This window comes from Cherax quadricarinatus, unplaced genomic scaffold, assembly GCF_038502225.1.
Source record: "Cherax quadricarinatus isolate ZL_2023a unplaced genomic scaffold, ASM3850222v1 Contig15, whole genome shotgun sequence".
Taxonomy (NCBI): domain Eukaryota; kingdom Metazoa; phylum Arthropoda; class Malacostraca; order Decapoda; family Parastacidae; genus Cherax; species Cherax quadricarinatus.
The window spans coordinates 572,151-588,725 of NW_027195041.1; the positions used below are offsets into that span (position 1 = coordinate 572,151).

General features: G+C 47.0%; 2 protein-coding genes across 2 annotated transcripts in view; one reads left to right on the plus strand and one right to left on the minus strand.

Moving 5' to 3' along the window:
• LOC128704570 (uncharacterized) overlaps nt 1-16,575 on the minus strand; it is a 382,531-nt gene that overhangs the window by 324,135 nt on the left and 41,821 nt on the right. The gene's annotated exons all lie outside the window — the stretch shown is intronic.
• LOC128704566 (uncharacterized) overlaps nt 8,794-16,575 on the plus strand; it is a 40,642-nt gene continuing 32,860 nt past the window's right edge. Inside the window, exon 1 of the mRNA XM_053799690.2 lies at nt 8,794-9,053. Coding sequence (XP_053655665.2) covers nt 9,045-9,053 — 9 coding nt within the window. The 5' untranslated portion in view covers nt 8,794-9,044. The remainder of the gene's footprint in view (nt 9,054-16,575) is intronic.

The following is a 16,575-nucleotide window of genomic DNA, read 5'->3' on the forward strand; positions in this document are numbered from 1 at the left end:
CTTAATGACCCTCGTGTAGTAGACTTGATGACATGTAGCCTTAATGACCCTCGTGTAGTAGACTTGATGACGTGTAGCCTTAATGACCCTCGTGTAGTAGACTTGATGGCATGTAGCCTTAATGACCCTCGTGTAGTAGACTTGATGACATGTAGCCTTAATGACCCTCGTGTAGTAGACAGTCTTGATGACATGTAGCCTTAATGACCCTCGTGTAGTAGACTTGATGACATGTAGCCTTAATGACCCTCGTGTAGTAGACAGTCTTGATGACATGTAGCCTTAATGACCCTCGTGTAGCAGACTTGATTACATGTAGCCTTAATGACCCTCGTGTAGTAGACAGTCTTGATGACATGTAGCCTTAATGACCCTCGTGTAGTAGACTTGATGACATGTAGCCTTAATGACCCTCGTGTAGTAGACTTGATGACATGTAGCCTTAATGACCCTCGTGTAGTAGACTTGATGACATGTAGCCTTAATGACCCTCGTGTAGTAGACTTGATGACATGTAGCCTTAATGACCCTCGTGTAGTAGACTTGATGACATGTAGCCTTAATGACCCTCGTGTAGTAGACAGTCTTGATGTCATGTAGCCTTAATGACCCTCGTGTAGTAGACAGTCTTGATGACATGTAGCCTTAATGACCCTCGTGTAGTAGACTTGATGGCATGTAGCCTTAATGACCCTCGTGTAGTAGACTTGATGACATGTAGCCTTAATGACCCTCGTGTAGTAGACAGTCTTGATGACATGTAGCCTTAATGACCCTCGTGTAGTAGACAGTCTTGATGACATGTAGCCTTAATGACCCTCGTGTAGTAGACTTGATGACATGTAGCCTTAATGACCCTCGTGTAGTAGACTTGATGACATGTAGCCTTAATGACCCTCGTGTAGTAGACTTGATGACATGTAGCCTTAATGACCCTCGTGTAGTAGACAGTCTTGATGACGTGTAGCCTTAATGACCCTCGTGTAGTAGACAGTCTTGATGACATGTAGCCTTAATGACCCTCGTGTAGTAGACTTGATGGCATGTAGCCTTAATGACCCTCGTGTAGTAGACTTGATGACATGTAGCCTTAATGACCCTCGTGTAGTAGACAGTCTTGATGACATGTAGCCTTAATGACACTCGTGTAGTAGACAGTCTTGATGACATGTAGCCTTAATGACCCTCGTGTAGTAGACTTGATGACATGTAGCCTTAATGACCCTCGTGTAGTAGACTTGATGACATGTAGCCTTAATGACCCTCGTGTAGTAGACAGACTTGATGACATGTAGCCTTAATGACCCTCGTGTAGTAGACTTGATGACATGTAGCCTTAATGACCCTCGTGTAGTAGACTTGATGACATGTAGCCTTAATGACCCTCGTGTAGTAGACTTGATGACATGTAGCCTTAATGACCCTCGTGTAGTAGACTTGATGACATGTAGCCTTAATGACCCTCGTGTAGTAGACTTGATGACATGTAGCCTTAATGACCATCGTGTAGTAGACTTGATGACATGTAGCCTTAATGACCCTCGTGTAGTAGACTTGATGACATGTAGCCTTAATGACCCTCGTGTAGTAGACTTGATGACATGTAGCCTTAATGACCCTCGTGTAGTAGACTTGATGACATGTAGCCTTAATGACCCTCGTGTAGTAGACTTGATGACATGTAGCCTTAATGACCCTCGTGTAGTAGACTTGATGACATGTAGCCTTAATGACCCTCGTGTAGTAGACTTGATGACATGTAGCCTTAATGACCCTCGTGTAGTAGACTTGATGACATGTAGCCTTAATGACCCTCGTGTAGTAGACTTGATGACATGTAGCCTTAATGACCCTCGTGTAGTAGACTTGATGACATGTAGCCTTAATGACCCTCGTGTAGTAGACTTGATGACATGTAGCCTTAATGACCCTCGTGTAGTAGACTTGATGACATGTAGCCTTAATGACCCTCGTGTAGTAGACTTGATGACATGTAGCCTTAATGACCCTCGTGTAGTAGACTTGATGACATGTAGCCTTAATGACCCTCGTGTAGTAGACTTGATGACATGTAGCCTTAATGACCCTCGTGTAGTAGACTTGATGACATGTAGCCTTAATGACCCTCGTGTAGTAGACTTGATGACATGTAGCCTTAATGACCCTCGTGTAGTAGACTTGATGACATGTAGCCTTAATGACCCTCGTGTAGTAGACTTGATGACATGTAGCCTTAATGACCCTCGTGTAGTAGACTTGATGACATGTAGCCTTAATGACCCTCGTGTAGTAGACTTGATGACATGTAGCCTTAATGACCCTCGTGTAGTAGACAGTCTTGATGACATGTAGCCTTAATGACCCTCGTGTAGTAGACTTGATGACATGTAGCCTTAATGACCCTCGTGTAGTAGACTTGATGACATGTAGCCTTAATGACCCTCGTGTAGTAGACAGTCTTGATGACATGTAGCCTTAATGACCCTCGTGTAGTAGACAGTCTTGATGACATGTAGCCTTAATGACCCTCGTGTAGTAGACTTGATGACATGTAGCCTTAATGACCCTCGTGTAGTAGACTTGATGACATGTAGCCTTAATGACCCTCGTGTAGTAGACTTGATGACATGTAGCCTTAATGACCCTCGTGTAGTAGACTTGATGACATGTAGCCTTAATGACCCTCGTGTAGTAGACTTGATGACATGTAGCCTTAATGACCCTCGTGTAGTAGACTTGATGACATGTAGCCTTAATGACCCTCGTGTAGCAGACTTGATGACATGTAGCCTTAATGACCCTCGTGTAGTAGACTTGATGACATGTAGCCTTAATGACCCTCGTGTAGTAGACTTGATGACATGTAGCCTTAATGACCCTCGTGTAGTAGACTTGATGACATGTAGCCTTAATGACCCTCGTGTAGTAGACTTGATGACATGTAGCCTTAATGACCCTCGTGTAGTAGACTTGATGACATGTAGCCTTAATGACCCTCGTGTAGTAGACTTGATGACATGTAGCCTTAATGACCCTCGTGTAGTAGACTTGATGACATGTAGCCTTAATGACCCTCGTGTAGTAGACTTGATGACATGTAGCCTTAATGACCCTCGTGTAGTAGACTTGATGACATGTAGCCTTAATGACCCTCGTGTAGTAGACTTGATGACATGTAGCCTTAATGACCATCGTGTAGTAGACTTGATGACATGTAGCCTTAATGACCATGTAGCCGTCGTGAAGTAGACTTGATGACATGTAGCCTTAATGACCCTCGTGTAGTAGACTTGATGACATGTAGCCTTAATGACCCTCGTGTAGTAGAGAGACTTGATGACATGTAGCCTTAATGACCCTCGTGTAGTCGATAGACTTCAAACTCCATTAACCAACTAGATGTCTTTATAAAGGTAACTCGTTTCGATCTGCAGGGGCGAAACGTCGCTATAATAAATACTTAGTGTGGTACAAGAGCCGTTGTGTCATCACTATACTGCTCGGTTATAACTCTCAGACACCAACTGTACATACTGAAAAATGTTAAGACACTACGCAGCTGTAGGACTGGGTACACACACGTTATAACTCCCCCAGGATACCACCCACAACACTCCACTAGCACCCAGGTACCTGATTACTATTAGATAACAGATATATACATATATATATATATATATATATATATATATATATATATATATATATATATATATATATATATATATATATATATATATTTGGTCTGAGAAAGGTCATGGTAGGGACTTCTAAAGTTCCGTCTCTCGTGTCAGACGTAACAATCCCTATTATAAGAAAAGTGCACAATGTTCGTGCACAGTAACGCCCCTCCCTGGCAGCAATCACGCCCACACCCACGTCTCCACGCCCTCACGCCCACACCCGCCCCATGGACACACTGAAATCAATTCGCATTTTGCCTAATTTTCACGTTCTTGGTCTCTGATGATGAGTTGGTGGTACTCATGCCCACGCCCACCACCCATGCCCATCACCCACGCCCACCACCTATGCCCACCACCCACGCCCACACCCACGCACCCACCAAAGTCAATTCAATCCTCTGTAATCTTAATGCTGAAATGTTAAGACAATACGCAGCTGTAAGACTGGGTACACAAGTTATAACTCCCCCACGATGTCACCCTCAACACTCAGATGTTAGGAGACTAACACCCAGGTACCTGTTTACTGCTAGGTAACAGATGTTAGTAGACTAACACCCAGGTACCTGTTTACTGCTAGGTAACAGATATTAGGAGACTAACACCCAGGTACCTGTTTGCTTCTAGGTAACAGGCGTTAGGAGACTAACACCCAGATACCTATTTACTTGCATATGAACAGGTCTTAGGAGACAAAACCAACATTACCAAAATCCAGGATTGAACCTGGGTCCTTCAGTTGTAAGATAAACACTCTACCAGTGACATGAGTGATGTAATGAGCGTCATGTCTGGTGCTAAGTTGGTGCACTTTACTGCCACCAACAGTCAACTGGATCACGAGCAGCATGATGCATGTTGACACACACACCTCTGCAACATGTTAGTTAACGTGAAAAGGAATACTGAGTCATCAAACCACAAAGGAACTGGGTTCGATCCCCAGGCAGGGCGTAAGGGCAGTTCGTGTAACAGTCCGTTCAACCAGGCTGTTACTATTAGCAGTCCCACTGAGGGACTGACTACCTTCTATCAAGACTGAGGTATTGACTACCTTCTATCATGACTGAGGGACTGACTACCTTCTATCATGACTGAGGTACTGACCACCTTCTATCATGACTGAGGGACTGACCACCTTCTATCATGACTGAGGGACTGACCACCTTCTATCATGACTGAGGGACTGACTACCTTCTATCATGACTGAGGTACTGACCACCTTCTATCATGACTGAGGTACTGACCACCTTCTATCATGACTGAGGTACTGACCACCTTCTATCATGACTGAGGGACTGACCACCTTCTATCATGACTGAGGTACTGACCACCTTCTATCATGACTGAGGGACTGACCACCTTCTATCATGACTGAGGGACTGACTACCTTCTATCATGACTGAGGTACTGACCACCTTCTATCATGACTGAGGGACTGACTACCTTCTATCATGACTGAGGTACTGACTACCTTCTATCATGACTGAGGGACTGACCACCTTCTATCATGACTGAGGTACTGACTACCTTCTATCATGACTGAGGTACTGACCACCTTCTATCATGACTGAGAGACTGACTACCTTCTATCATGACTGAGGGACTGACTACCTTCTATCATGACTGAGGGACTGACCACCTTCTATCATGACTGAGGTACTGACCACCTTCTATCATGACTGAGGTACTGACCACCTTCTATCATGACTGAGGTACTGACCACCTTCTATCATGACTGAGGTACTGACCACCTTCTATCATGACTGAGGTACTGACCACCTTCTATCATGACTGAGGTACTGACCACCTTCTATCATGACTGAGGTACTGACCACCTTCTATCATGACTGAGGTACTGACCACCTTCTATCATGACTGAGGTACTGACCACCTTCTATCATGACTGAGGTACTGACCACCTTCTATCATGACTGAGGTACTGACCACCTTCTATCAAGACTGAGGTACTGACCACCTTCTATCATGACTGAGGTACTGACCACCTTCTATCATGACTGAGGTACTGACCACCTTCTATCATGACTGAGGTACTGACCACCTTCTATCAAGACTGAGGGACTGACCACCTTCTATCATGACCGAGGGACTGACCACCTTCTATCATGACTGAGGGACTGACCACCTTCTATCATGACTGAGGGACTGACTACCTTCTATCATGACTGAGGTACTGACTACCTTCTATCATGACTGAGGGACTGACTACCTTCTATCATGACTGAGGTACTGACCACCTTCTATCATGACTGAGGGACTGACTACCTTCTATCATGACTGAGGGACTGACTACCTTCTATCATGACTGAGGGACTGACCACCTTCTATCATGACTGAGGTACTGACCACCTTCTATCATGACTGAGGTACTGACCACCTTCTATCATGACTGAGGTACTGACCACCTTCTATCATGACTGAGGTACTGACCACCTTCTATCATGACTGAGGTACTGACCACCTTCTATCATGACTGAGGTACTGACCACCTTCTATCATGACTGAGGTACTGACCACCTTCTATCATGACTGAGGTACTGACCACCTTCTATCATGACTGAGGTACTGACCACCTTCTATCATGACTGAGGTACTGACCACCTTCTATCATGACTGAGGTACTGACCACCTTCTATCATGACTGAGGTACTGACCACCTTCTATCATGACTGAGGTACTGACCACCTTCTATCATGACTGAGGGACTGACCACCTTCTATCATGACCGAGGGACTGACCACCTTCTATCATGACTGAGGGACTGACCACCTTCTATCATGACTGAGGGACTGACCACCTTCTATCATGACTGAGGGACTGACCACCTTCTATCAAGACTGAGGGACTGACCACCTTCTATCATGACCGAGGGACTGACCACCTTCTATCATGACCGAGGGACTGACCACCTTCTATCATGACCGAGGGACTGACCACCTTCTATCATGACCGAGGGACTGACCACCTTCTATCATGACCGAGGGACTGACCACCTTCTATCATGACCGAGGGACTGACCACCTTCTATCATGACTGAGGGACTGACCACCTTCTATCATGACTGAGGGACTGACCACCTTCTATCATGACTGAGGGACTGACCACCTCCTTCCAAGGCTGAGGGACTGACCACCTTCTATCATGACTGAGGGACTGACCACCTTCTATCATGACTGAGGGACTGACCACCTTCTATCATGACTGAGGGACTGACCACCTTCTATCATGACTGAGGGACTGACCACCTTCTATCATGGCTGAGGGACTGACCACTTCCTTCCAAGGCTGAGGGACTGACCACCTTCTATCATGACTGAGGGACTGACCACCTTCTATCATGACTGAGGGACTGACCACCTTCTATCATGACTGAGGGACTGACCACCTTCTATCATGACTGAGGGACTGACCACCTTCTATCATGACTGAGGGACTGACCACCTCCTTCCAAGGCTGAGGGACTGACCACCTTCTATCATGACTGAGGGACTGACCACCTTCTATCATGACTGAGGGACTGACCACCTTCTATCATGACTGAGGGACTGACCACCTTCTATCATGACTGAGGTACTGACCACCTTCTATCATGACTGAGGGACTGACCACCTTCTATCATGACTGAGGGACTGACCACCTTCTATCATGACTGAGGTACTGACCACCTTCTATCATGACTGAGGTACTGACCACCTTCTATCATGACTGAGGGACTGACCACCTTCTATCATGACTGAGGTACTGACCACCTTCTATCATGACAGAGGTACTGACCACCTTCTATCATGACTGAGGTACTGACCACCTTCTATCATGACTGAGGTACTGACCACCTTCTATCATGACTGAGGTACTGACCACCTTCTATCATGACTGAGGTACTGACCACCTTCTATCATGACAGAGGTACTGACCACCTTCTATCATGACTGAGGTACTGACCACCTTCTATCATGACTGAGGTACTGACCACCTTCTATCATGACAGAGGTACTGACCACCTTCTATCATGACTGAGGTACTGACCACCTCCTTCCAAGGCTGAGGGACTGTGTGTACTCACCTATTTGTACTCACCTATTTGTGGTTGCAGGGGTCGAGTCTTAGCTCCTGGCCCCGCTTCTTCACCGGTTGCTACTGGGCCCTCTCTCTCCCCGCTCCATGAGCTTTATCAAACCTCGTCTTAAAACTGTGTATGGTTCCTGCCTCCACTACGTCATTTTCTAGGCTATTCCACTGCCTTACAACTCTATGACTGAAGAAATACTTCCTAATATCTCTCTGACTCATTTGTGTCTTCAACTTCCAATTGTGGCCTCTTGTTTCTGTGTCCCCTCCCTGGAACATCCTGTCTTTGTCCACCTTGTCTATTCCACGCAGTATTTTATATGTCGTTATCATGTCTCCCCTGACCCTCCTGTCCTCCAGTGTCGTCAGGCCGATTTCCCTTAATCTTTCTTCATAGGACATTCCCCTTAGCTCTGGAACTAACCTTGTTGCAAACCTTTGTACTTTCTCTAGTTTCTTGACGTGCTTTATCAAGTGCGGGTTCCAAACAGGTGCTGCATACTCCAGTATGGGCCTGACATACATGGTGTACAGTGTCTTGAATGATTCCTTACTAAGGTATCGGAATGCTGTTCTCAGGTTTGCCAGGCGCCCATATGCTGCAGCAGTTATCTGATTGATGTGTGCTTCCGGAGACATGCTCGGTGTTATACTCACCCCAAGATCTTTCTCCTTGAGTGAGGTTTGCAGTCTTTGGCCACCTAGCCTATACTCTGTCTGTGGTCTTCTGTGCCCTTCCCCTATCTTCATAACTTTGCATTTGGCAGGATTAAATTCGAGAAGCCATTTGCTGGACCAGGTGTCCAGTCTGTCCAGGTCTCTTTGAAGTCCTGCCTGGTCCTCATGTGTGTGTGTGTGTGTGTGTGTGTGTGTGTGTGTGTGTGTGTGTGTGTGTGTGTGTGTGTGTGTGTGTGTGTGTGTGTGTACGTGCGTGGGCGTGGGGAGGTACACACATGCGTGGTTGTCATGTGTGTACGGGAACATATATAAAGGTTGGACGCCTCACACAGACACACCACACGTGGTCTGGACGCCTCACACAGACCACCACACGTGGTCTGGACGCCTCACACAGACTACCACACGGACTCACTAGTGCCCCATCCACTGGAAAAACTCTCCCACTTACAAACGTGACTGACCTACCACCAGTGCTTACTACACCACTGGCAGTCACTAGCTAGACACTAGTAACTAAGCCCCATCAATATCCCTTCAACAGTCACTGAAAAACTGGCCATAGCAGTGACTGTCACTGTTAATACCATCATGGTTAAGGTAAGTTAATCTACTAACACCTGCTGTCACTGTTCACCTAGCAGTAAGCAGGTACCTGAGTGTTAGTGGAGTGGTGTGGGTGGCATCCTTTGCAGGGTGAGACGTAAGGGCAAGTCTCCTTACACCTGCTGTCACTGTTCACCTAGCAGTAAGCAGGTACCTGAGTGTTAGTCTACTAACACCTGCTGCCAAAGTTCACCTAGTAGTAAGTAGGTACCTGGGTGATAGTCTACTAACATCTACTGCCATAGTTCACCTAGCAGTAAGTAGGTACCTGGGTGATAGTCTACTAACACCTACTGCCACAGTTCACCTAGCAGTAAGCAGGTACCTGAGTGTTAGTCTACTAACACCTGCTGCCAAAGTTCACCTAGTAGTAAGTAGGTACCTGGGTGATAGTCTACTAACATCTACTGCCATAGTTCACCTAGCAGTAAGTAGGTACCTGGGTAATAGTCTACTAACACCTACTGCCACAGTTCACCTAGCAGTAAGCAGGTACCTGAGTGTTAGTCTACTAACACCTGCTGCCAAAGTTCACCTAGTAGTAAGTAGGTACCTGGGTGATAGTCTACTAACACCTACTGCCACAGTTCACCTAGCAGTAAGCAGGTACCTGGGTGATAGTCTACTAACACCTACTGCCACAGTTCACCTAGCAGTAAGTAGGTACCTGGGTGATAGTCTACTAACACCTACTGCCACAGTTCACCTAGCAGTAAGCAGGTACCTGGGTGATAGTCTACTAACACCTACTGCCACAGTTCACCTAGCAGTAAGCAGGTACCTGGGTGATAGTCTACTAACACCTACTGCCACAGTTCACCTAGCAGTAAGCAGGTACCTGGGTGTTAGTCTACTAACACTTGCTGCCACAGTTCACCTAGCAGTAAGCAGGTACCTGAGTGTTAGTCTACTAACACCTGCTGCCAAAGTTCACCTAGTAGTAAGTAGGTACCTGGGTGATAGTCTACTAACACCTACTGCCACAGTTCACCTAGCAGTAAGCAGGTACCTGGGTGATAGTCTACTAACACCTACTGCCACAGTTCACCTAGCAGTAAGTAGGTACCTGGGTGATAGTCTACTAACACCTACTGCCACAGTTCACCTAGCAGTAAGCAGGTACCTGGGTGATAGTCTACTAACACCTACTGCCACAGTTCACCTAGCAGTAAGCAGGTACCTGGGTGATAGTCTACTAACACCTACTGCCACAGTTCACCTAGCAGTAAGCAGGTACCTGGGTGTTAGTCTACTAACACTTGCTGCCACAGTTCACCTAGCAGTAAGCAGGTACCTGGGTGTTAGTCTACTAACACTTGCTGCCACAGTTCACCTAGCAGTAAATAGGTTGAACAAGAAAGTATATCGAATAGGTGTAAATAGGAATATCACAGGAAGACTTGAAGGGAGGTGTGCACACTGTTATGTCTCAGTGCACTTGTGTACACTGTTATGTCTCAGTGCACTTGTGCACACTGTTATGTCTCAGTGCACTTGTGCACACTGTTATCTCAGTGCACTTGTGCACACTGTTATCTCAGTGCACTTGTGCACACTGTTATGTCTCAGTGCACTTGTGCACACTGTTATGTCTCAGTGCACTTGTGCACACTGTTATGTCTCAGTGCACTTGTGCACACTGTTATCTCAGTGCACTTGTGCACACTGTTATGTCTCAGTGCACTTGTGCACACTGTTATCTCAGTGCACTTGTGCACTGTTGTCTCAGTGCACTTGTGCACAGTTATCTCAGTGCACTTGTGCACACTGTTATGTCTCAGTGCACTTGTGCACACTGTTATGTCTCAGTGCACTTGTGCACACTGTTATCTCAGTGCACTTGTGCACACTGTTATGTCTCAGTGCACTTGTGCACACTGTTATCTCAGTGCACTTGTGCACTGTTGTCTCAGTGCACTTGTGCACAGTTATCTCAGTGCACTTGTGCACACTGTTATGTCTCAGTGCACTTGTGCACACTGTTATGTCTCAGTGCACTTGTGCACACTGTTATGTCTCAGTGCACTTGTGCACACTGTTATCTCAGTGCACTTGTGCACACTGTTGTCTCAGTGCACTTGTGCACACTGTTATTTCAGTGCACTTGTGCACACTGTTATGTCTCAGTGCACTTGTGCACACTGTTATGTCTCAGTGCACTTGTGCACACTGTTATGTCTCAGTGCACTTGTGCACACTGTTATGTCTCAGTGCACTTGTGCACACTGTTATCTCAGTGCACTTGTGCACTGTTGTCTCAGTGCACTTGTGCACAGTTATCTCAGTGCACTTGTGCACACTGTTATGTCTCAGTGCACTTGTGCACACTGTTATGTCTCAGTGCACTTGTGCACACTGTTATCTCAGTGCACTTGTGCACACTGTTATGTCTCAGTGCACTTGTGCACACTGTTATGTCTCAGTGCACTTCTGCACACTGTTATCTCAGTGCACTTGTGCACACTGTTATGTCTCAGTGCACTTGTGCACACTGTTATGTCTCAGTGCACTTGTGCACACTGTTATGTCTCAGTGCACTTGTGCACACTGTTATGTCTCAGTGCACTTGTGCACACTGTTATGTCTCAGTGCACTTGTGCACACTGTTGTCTCAGTGCACTTGTGCACACTGTTATGTCTCAGTGCACTTGTGCACACTGTTATGTCTCAGTGCACTTGTGCACACTGTTATGTCTCAGTGCACTTGTGCACACTGTTATGTCTCAGTGCACTTGTGCACACTGTTATGTCTCAGTGCACTTGTGCACACTGTTATGTCTCAGTGCACTTGTGCACACTGTTATGTCTCAGTGCACTTGTGCACACTGTTATGTCTCAGTGCACTTGTGCACACTGTTATGTCTCAGTGCACTTATGCACACTGTTATATCAGTGCACTTGTGCACACTGTTATGTCTCAGTGCACTTGTGCACACTGTTATGTCTCAGTGCACTTGTGCACACTGTTATGTCTCAGTGCACTTGTGCACACTGTTATGTCTCAGTGCACTTGTGCACACTGTTATGTCTCAGTGCACTTGTGCACACTGTTATCTCAGTGCACTTGTGCACACTGTTATGTCTCAGTGCACTTGTGCACACTGTTATCTCAGTGCACTTGTGCACACTGTTATCTCAGTGCACTTGTGCACACTGTTATCTCAGTGCACTTGTGCACACTGTTATGTCTCAGTGCACTTGTGCACACTGTTATGTCTCAGTGCACTTGTGCACACTGTTATCTCAGTGCACTTGTGCACACTGTTATGCCTCAGTGCACTTGTGCACACTGTTATGTCTCAGTGCACTTGTGCACACTGTTATGTCTCAGTGCACTTGTGCACACTGTTATGTCTCAGTGCACTTGTGCACACTGTTATGTCTCAGTGCACTTGTGCACACTGTTATGTCTCAGTGCACTTGTGCACACTGTTATGTCTCAGTGCACTTGTGCACACTGTTATGTCTCAGTGCACTTGTGCACACTGTTATGTCTCAGTGCACTTGTGCACACTGTTATCTCAGTGCACTTGTGCACACTGTTATCTCAGTGCACTTGTGCACACTGTTATCTCAGTGCACTTGTGCACACTGTTATGTCTCAGTGCACTTGTGCACACTGTTATGTCTCAGTGCACTTGTGCACACTGTTATGTCTCAGTGCACTTGTGCACACTGTTATGTCTCAGTGCACTTGTGCACACTGTTATGTCTCAGTGCACTTGTGCACACTGTTATCTCAGTGCACTTGTGCACACTGTTATGTCTCAGTGCACTTGTGCACACTGTTATGTCTCAGTGCACTTGTGCACACTGTTATCTCAGTGCACTTGTGCACACTGTTATGTCTCAGTGCACTTGTGCACACTGTTATGTCTCAGTGCACTTGTGCACACTGTTATCTCAGTGCACTTGTGCACACTGTTATGTCTCAGTGCACTTGTGCACACTGTTATGTCTCAGTGCACTTGTGCACACTGTTATGTCTCAGTGCACTTGTGCACACTGTTATCTCAGTGCACTCCTGACACACGTGCTCTTAACTGGAATCATTTTGTACGGTCTGCCGAGTTTCTTGTTTACGTAGTGAGTGTTTATGTGCATGCTGGGGATCACTTCCTCCAACATTTTTTCCAGCAGTAAATTATAATTTTCTCGTCTGTGTCCCAGGCAGTACAGGTCAAGGAACTTTGTCCCAGGTAGTACACGTCAAGGGACTTTGTCCCGGGCAGTACAGGTCAAGGGACTTTGTCCCGGGTAGTACAGGTCAAGGGACTTTGTCCCGGGCAGTACAGGTCAAGGGACTTTGTCCCAGGTAGTACAGGTCAAGGGACTTTGTCCCAGGCAGTACAGGTCAAGGGACTTTGTCCCGGGTAGTACAGGTCAAGGGACTTTGTCCCGGGTAGTACAGGTCAAGGGACTTTGTCCCAGGCAGTACAGGTCAAGGGACTTTGTCCCGGGTAGTACAGGTCAAGGGACTTTTTCCCGGGTAGTACAGGTCAAGGGACTTTGTCCCAGGTAGTACAGGTCAAGGAACTTTGTCCCGGGTAGTACAGGTCAAGGAACTTTGTCCCAGGTAGTACAGGTCAAGGAACTTTGTCCCGGGTAGTACAGGTCAAGGGACTTTGTCCCAGGTAGTACAGGTCAAGGGACTTTGTCCCAGGTAGTACAGGTCAAGGAACTTTGTCCCAGGTAGTACAGGTCAAGGGACTTTGTCCCGGGTAGTACAGGTCAACGAACTTTGTCCCAGGCAGTACAGGTCAAGGAACTTTGTCCCAGGTAGTACAGGTCAAGGAACTTTGTCCCAGGCAGTACAGGTCAAGGAACTTTGTCCCAGGTAGTACAGGTCAAGGAACTTTGTCCCAGGCAGTACAGGTCAAGGAACTTTGTCACAGGTAGTACAGGTCAAGGAACTTTGTCCCAGGTAGTACAGGTCAAGGAACTTTGTCCCAGGTAGTACAGGTCAAGGGACTTTGTCCCGGGTAGTACAGGTCAAGGAACTTTGTCCCAGGTAGTACAGGTCAAGGGACTTTGTCCCAGGCTGTACAGGTCAAGGGACTTTGTTCCGGGTAGTACAGGTCAAGGAACTTTGTCCCAGGTAGTACAGGTCAAGGAACTTTGTCCCAGGTAGTACAGTTCAAGGAACTTTGTCCCAGGTAGTACAGGTCAAGGAACTTTGTCCCAGGTAGTACAGTTCAAGGAACTTTGTCCCAGGTAGTACAGGTCAAGGAACTTTGTCCCAGGTAGTACAGGTTAAGGAACTTTGTCCCAGGTAGTACAGGTCAAGGAACTTTGTCCCAGGTAGTACAGGTCAAGGAACTTTGTCCCAGGTAGTACAGGTCAAGGAACTTTGTTCCAGGTAGTACAGGTCAAGGAACTTTGTCCCAGGTAGTGCAGGTCAAGGAACTTTGTCCCGGGTAGTACAGGTCAAGGAACTTTGTCCCAGGTAGTGCAGGTCAAGGAACTTTGTCCCGGGTAGTACAGGTCAAGGAACTTTGTCCCAGGTAGTACAGGTTAAGGAACTTTGTCCCAGGTAGTACAGGTCAAGGAACTTTGTCCCAGGCAGTACAGGTCAAGGAACTTTGTCCCAGGTAGTACAGGTCAAGGAACTTTGTCCCAGGTAGTACAGGTCAAGGAACTTTGTCCCGGGTAGTACAGGTCAAGGAACTTTGTCCCAGGTAGTACAGGTCAAGGAACTTTGTCCCAGGTAGTACAGGTCAAGGAACTTTGTCCCAGGTAGTACAGGTCAAGGAACTTTGTCCCAGGTAGTACAGGTTAAGGAACTTTGTCCCAGGTAGTACAGGTCAAGGAACTTTGTCCCAGGCAGTACAGGTCAAGGAACTTTGTCCCAGGTAGTACAGGTCAAGGAACTTTGTCCCAGGTAGTACAGGTCAAGGAACTTTGTCCCGGGTAGTACAGGTCAAGGAACTTTGTCCCAGGTAGTACAGGTCAAGGAACTTTGTCCCAGGTAGTACAGGTCAAGGAACTTTGTCCCAGGTAGTACAGGTCAAGGAACTTTGTCCCAGGTAGTACAGGTTAAGGAACTTTGTCCCAGGTAGTACAGGTCAAGGAACTTTGTCCCAGGTAGTACAGGTTAAGGAACTTTGTCCCAGGTAGTGCAGGTCAAGGAACTTTGTCCCAGGTATTGCAGGTCAAGGAACTTTGTCCCAGGTATTGCAGGTCAAGGAACTTTGTCCCAGGTAGTGCAGGTCAAGGAACTTTGTCCCAGGTAGTGCAGGTCAAGGAACTTTGTCCCAGGTAGTGCAGGTCAAGGAACTTTGTCCCAGGTAGTACAGGTCAAGGAATTTTGTCCCAGGTAGTGCAGGTCAAGGAACTTTGTCCCAGGTAGTACAGGTCAAGGAACTTTGTCCCAGGTAGTGCAGGTCAAGGAACATTGTCCCAGGTAGTACAGGTCAAGGAACTTTGTCCCAGGTAGTACAGGTCAAGGAACTTTGTCCCAGGTAGTACAGGTCAAGGAACTTTGTCCCAGGTAGTGCAGGTCAAGGAACTTTGTCCCAGGTAGTACAGGTCAAGGAACTTTGTCCCAGGTAGTGCATGTCAAGGAACTTTGTCCCAGGTAGTACAGGTCAAGGAACTTTGTCCCAGGTAGTGCAGGTCAAGGAACTTTGTCCCAGGTAGTGCAGGTCAAGGAACTTTGTCCCAGGTAGAGCAGGTCAAGGAACTTTGTCCCAGGTAGTACAGGTCAAGGAACTTTGTCCCAGGTAGTGCAGGTCAAGGAACTTTGTCCCAGGTAGTGCAGGTCAAGGAACTTTGTCCCAGGTAGTGCAGGTCAAGGAACTTTGTCCCAGGTAGTGCAGGTCAAGGAACTTTGTCCCAGGTAGTGCAGGTCAAGGAACTTTGTCCCAGGTAGTAGAGGTCAAGGAACTTTGTCCCAGGTAGTGCAGGTCAAGGAACTTTGTCCCAGGTAGTGCAGGTCAAGGAACTTTGTCCCAGGTAGTACAGGTCAAGGAACTTTGTCCCAGGTAGTGCAGGTCAAGGAACTTTGTCCCAGGTAGTACAGGTCAAGGAACTTTGTCCCAGGTAGTGCAGGTCAAGGAACTTTGTCCCAGGTAGTGCAGGTCAAGGAACTTTGTCCCAGGTAGTGCAGGTCATGGAACTTTGTCCCAGGTAGTACAGGTCAAGGAACTTTGTCCCAGGTAGTGCAGGTCAAGGAACTTTGTCCCAGGTAGAGCAGATCAAGGAACTTTGTCCCAGGTAGTACAGGTCAAGGAACTTTGTCCCAGGTAGTGCAGGTCAAGGAACTTTGTCCCAGGTAGTGCAGGTCAAGGAACTTTGTCCCAGGTAGTGCAGGTCAAGGAACTTTGTCCCAGGTAGTACAGGTCAAGGAACTTTGTCCCAGGTAGTGCAGGTCAAGGAACTTTGTCCCAGGTAGTACAGGTCAAGGAACTTTGTCCCAGGTAGTGCAGGTCAAGGAACTTTGTCCCAGGTAGTGCAGGTCAAGGAACTTTGTCCCAGGTAGTGCAGGTCAAGGAACTTTGTCCCAGGTAGTAGAGGT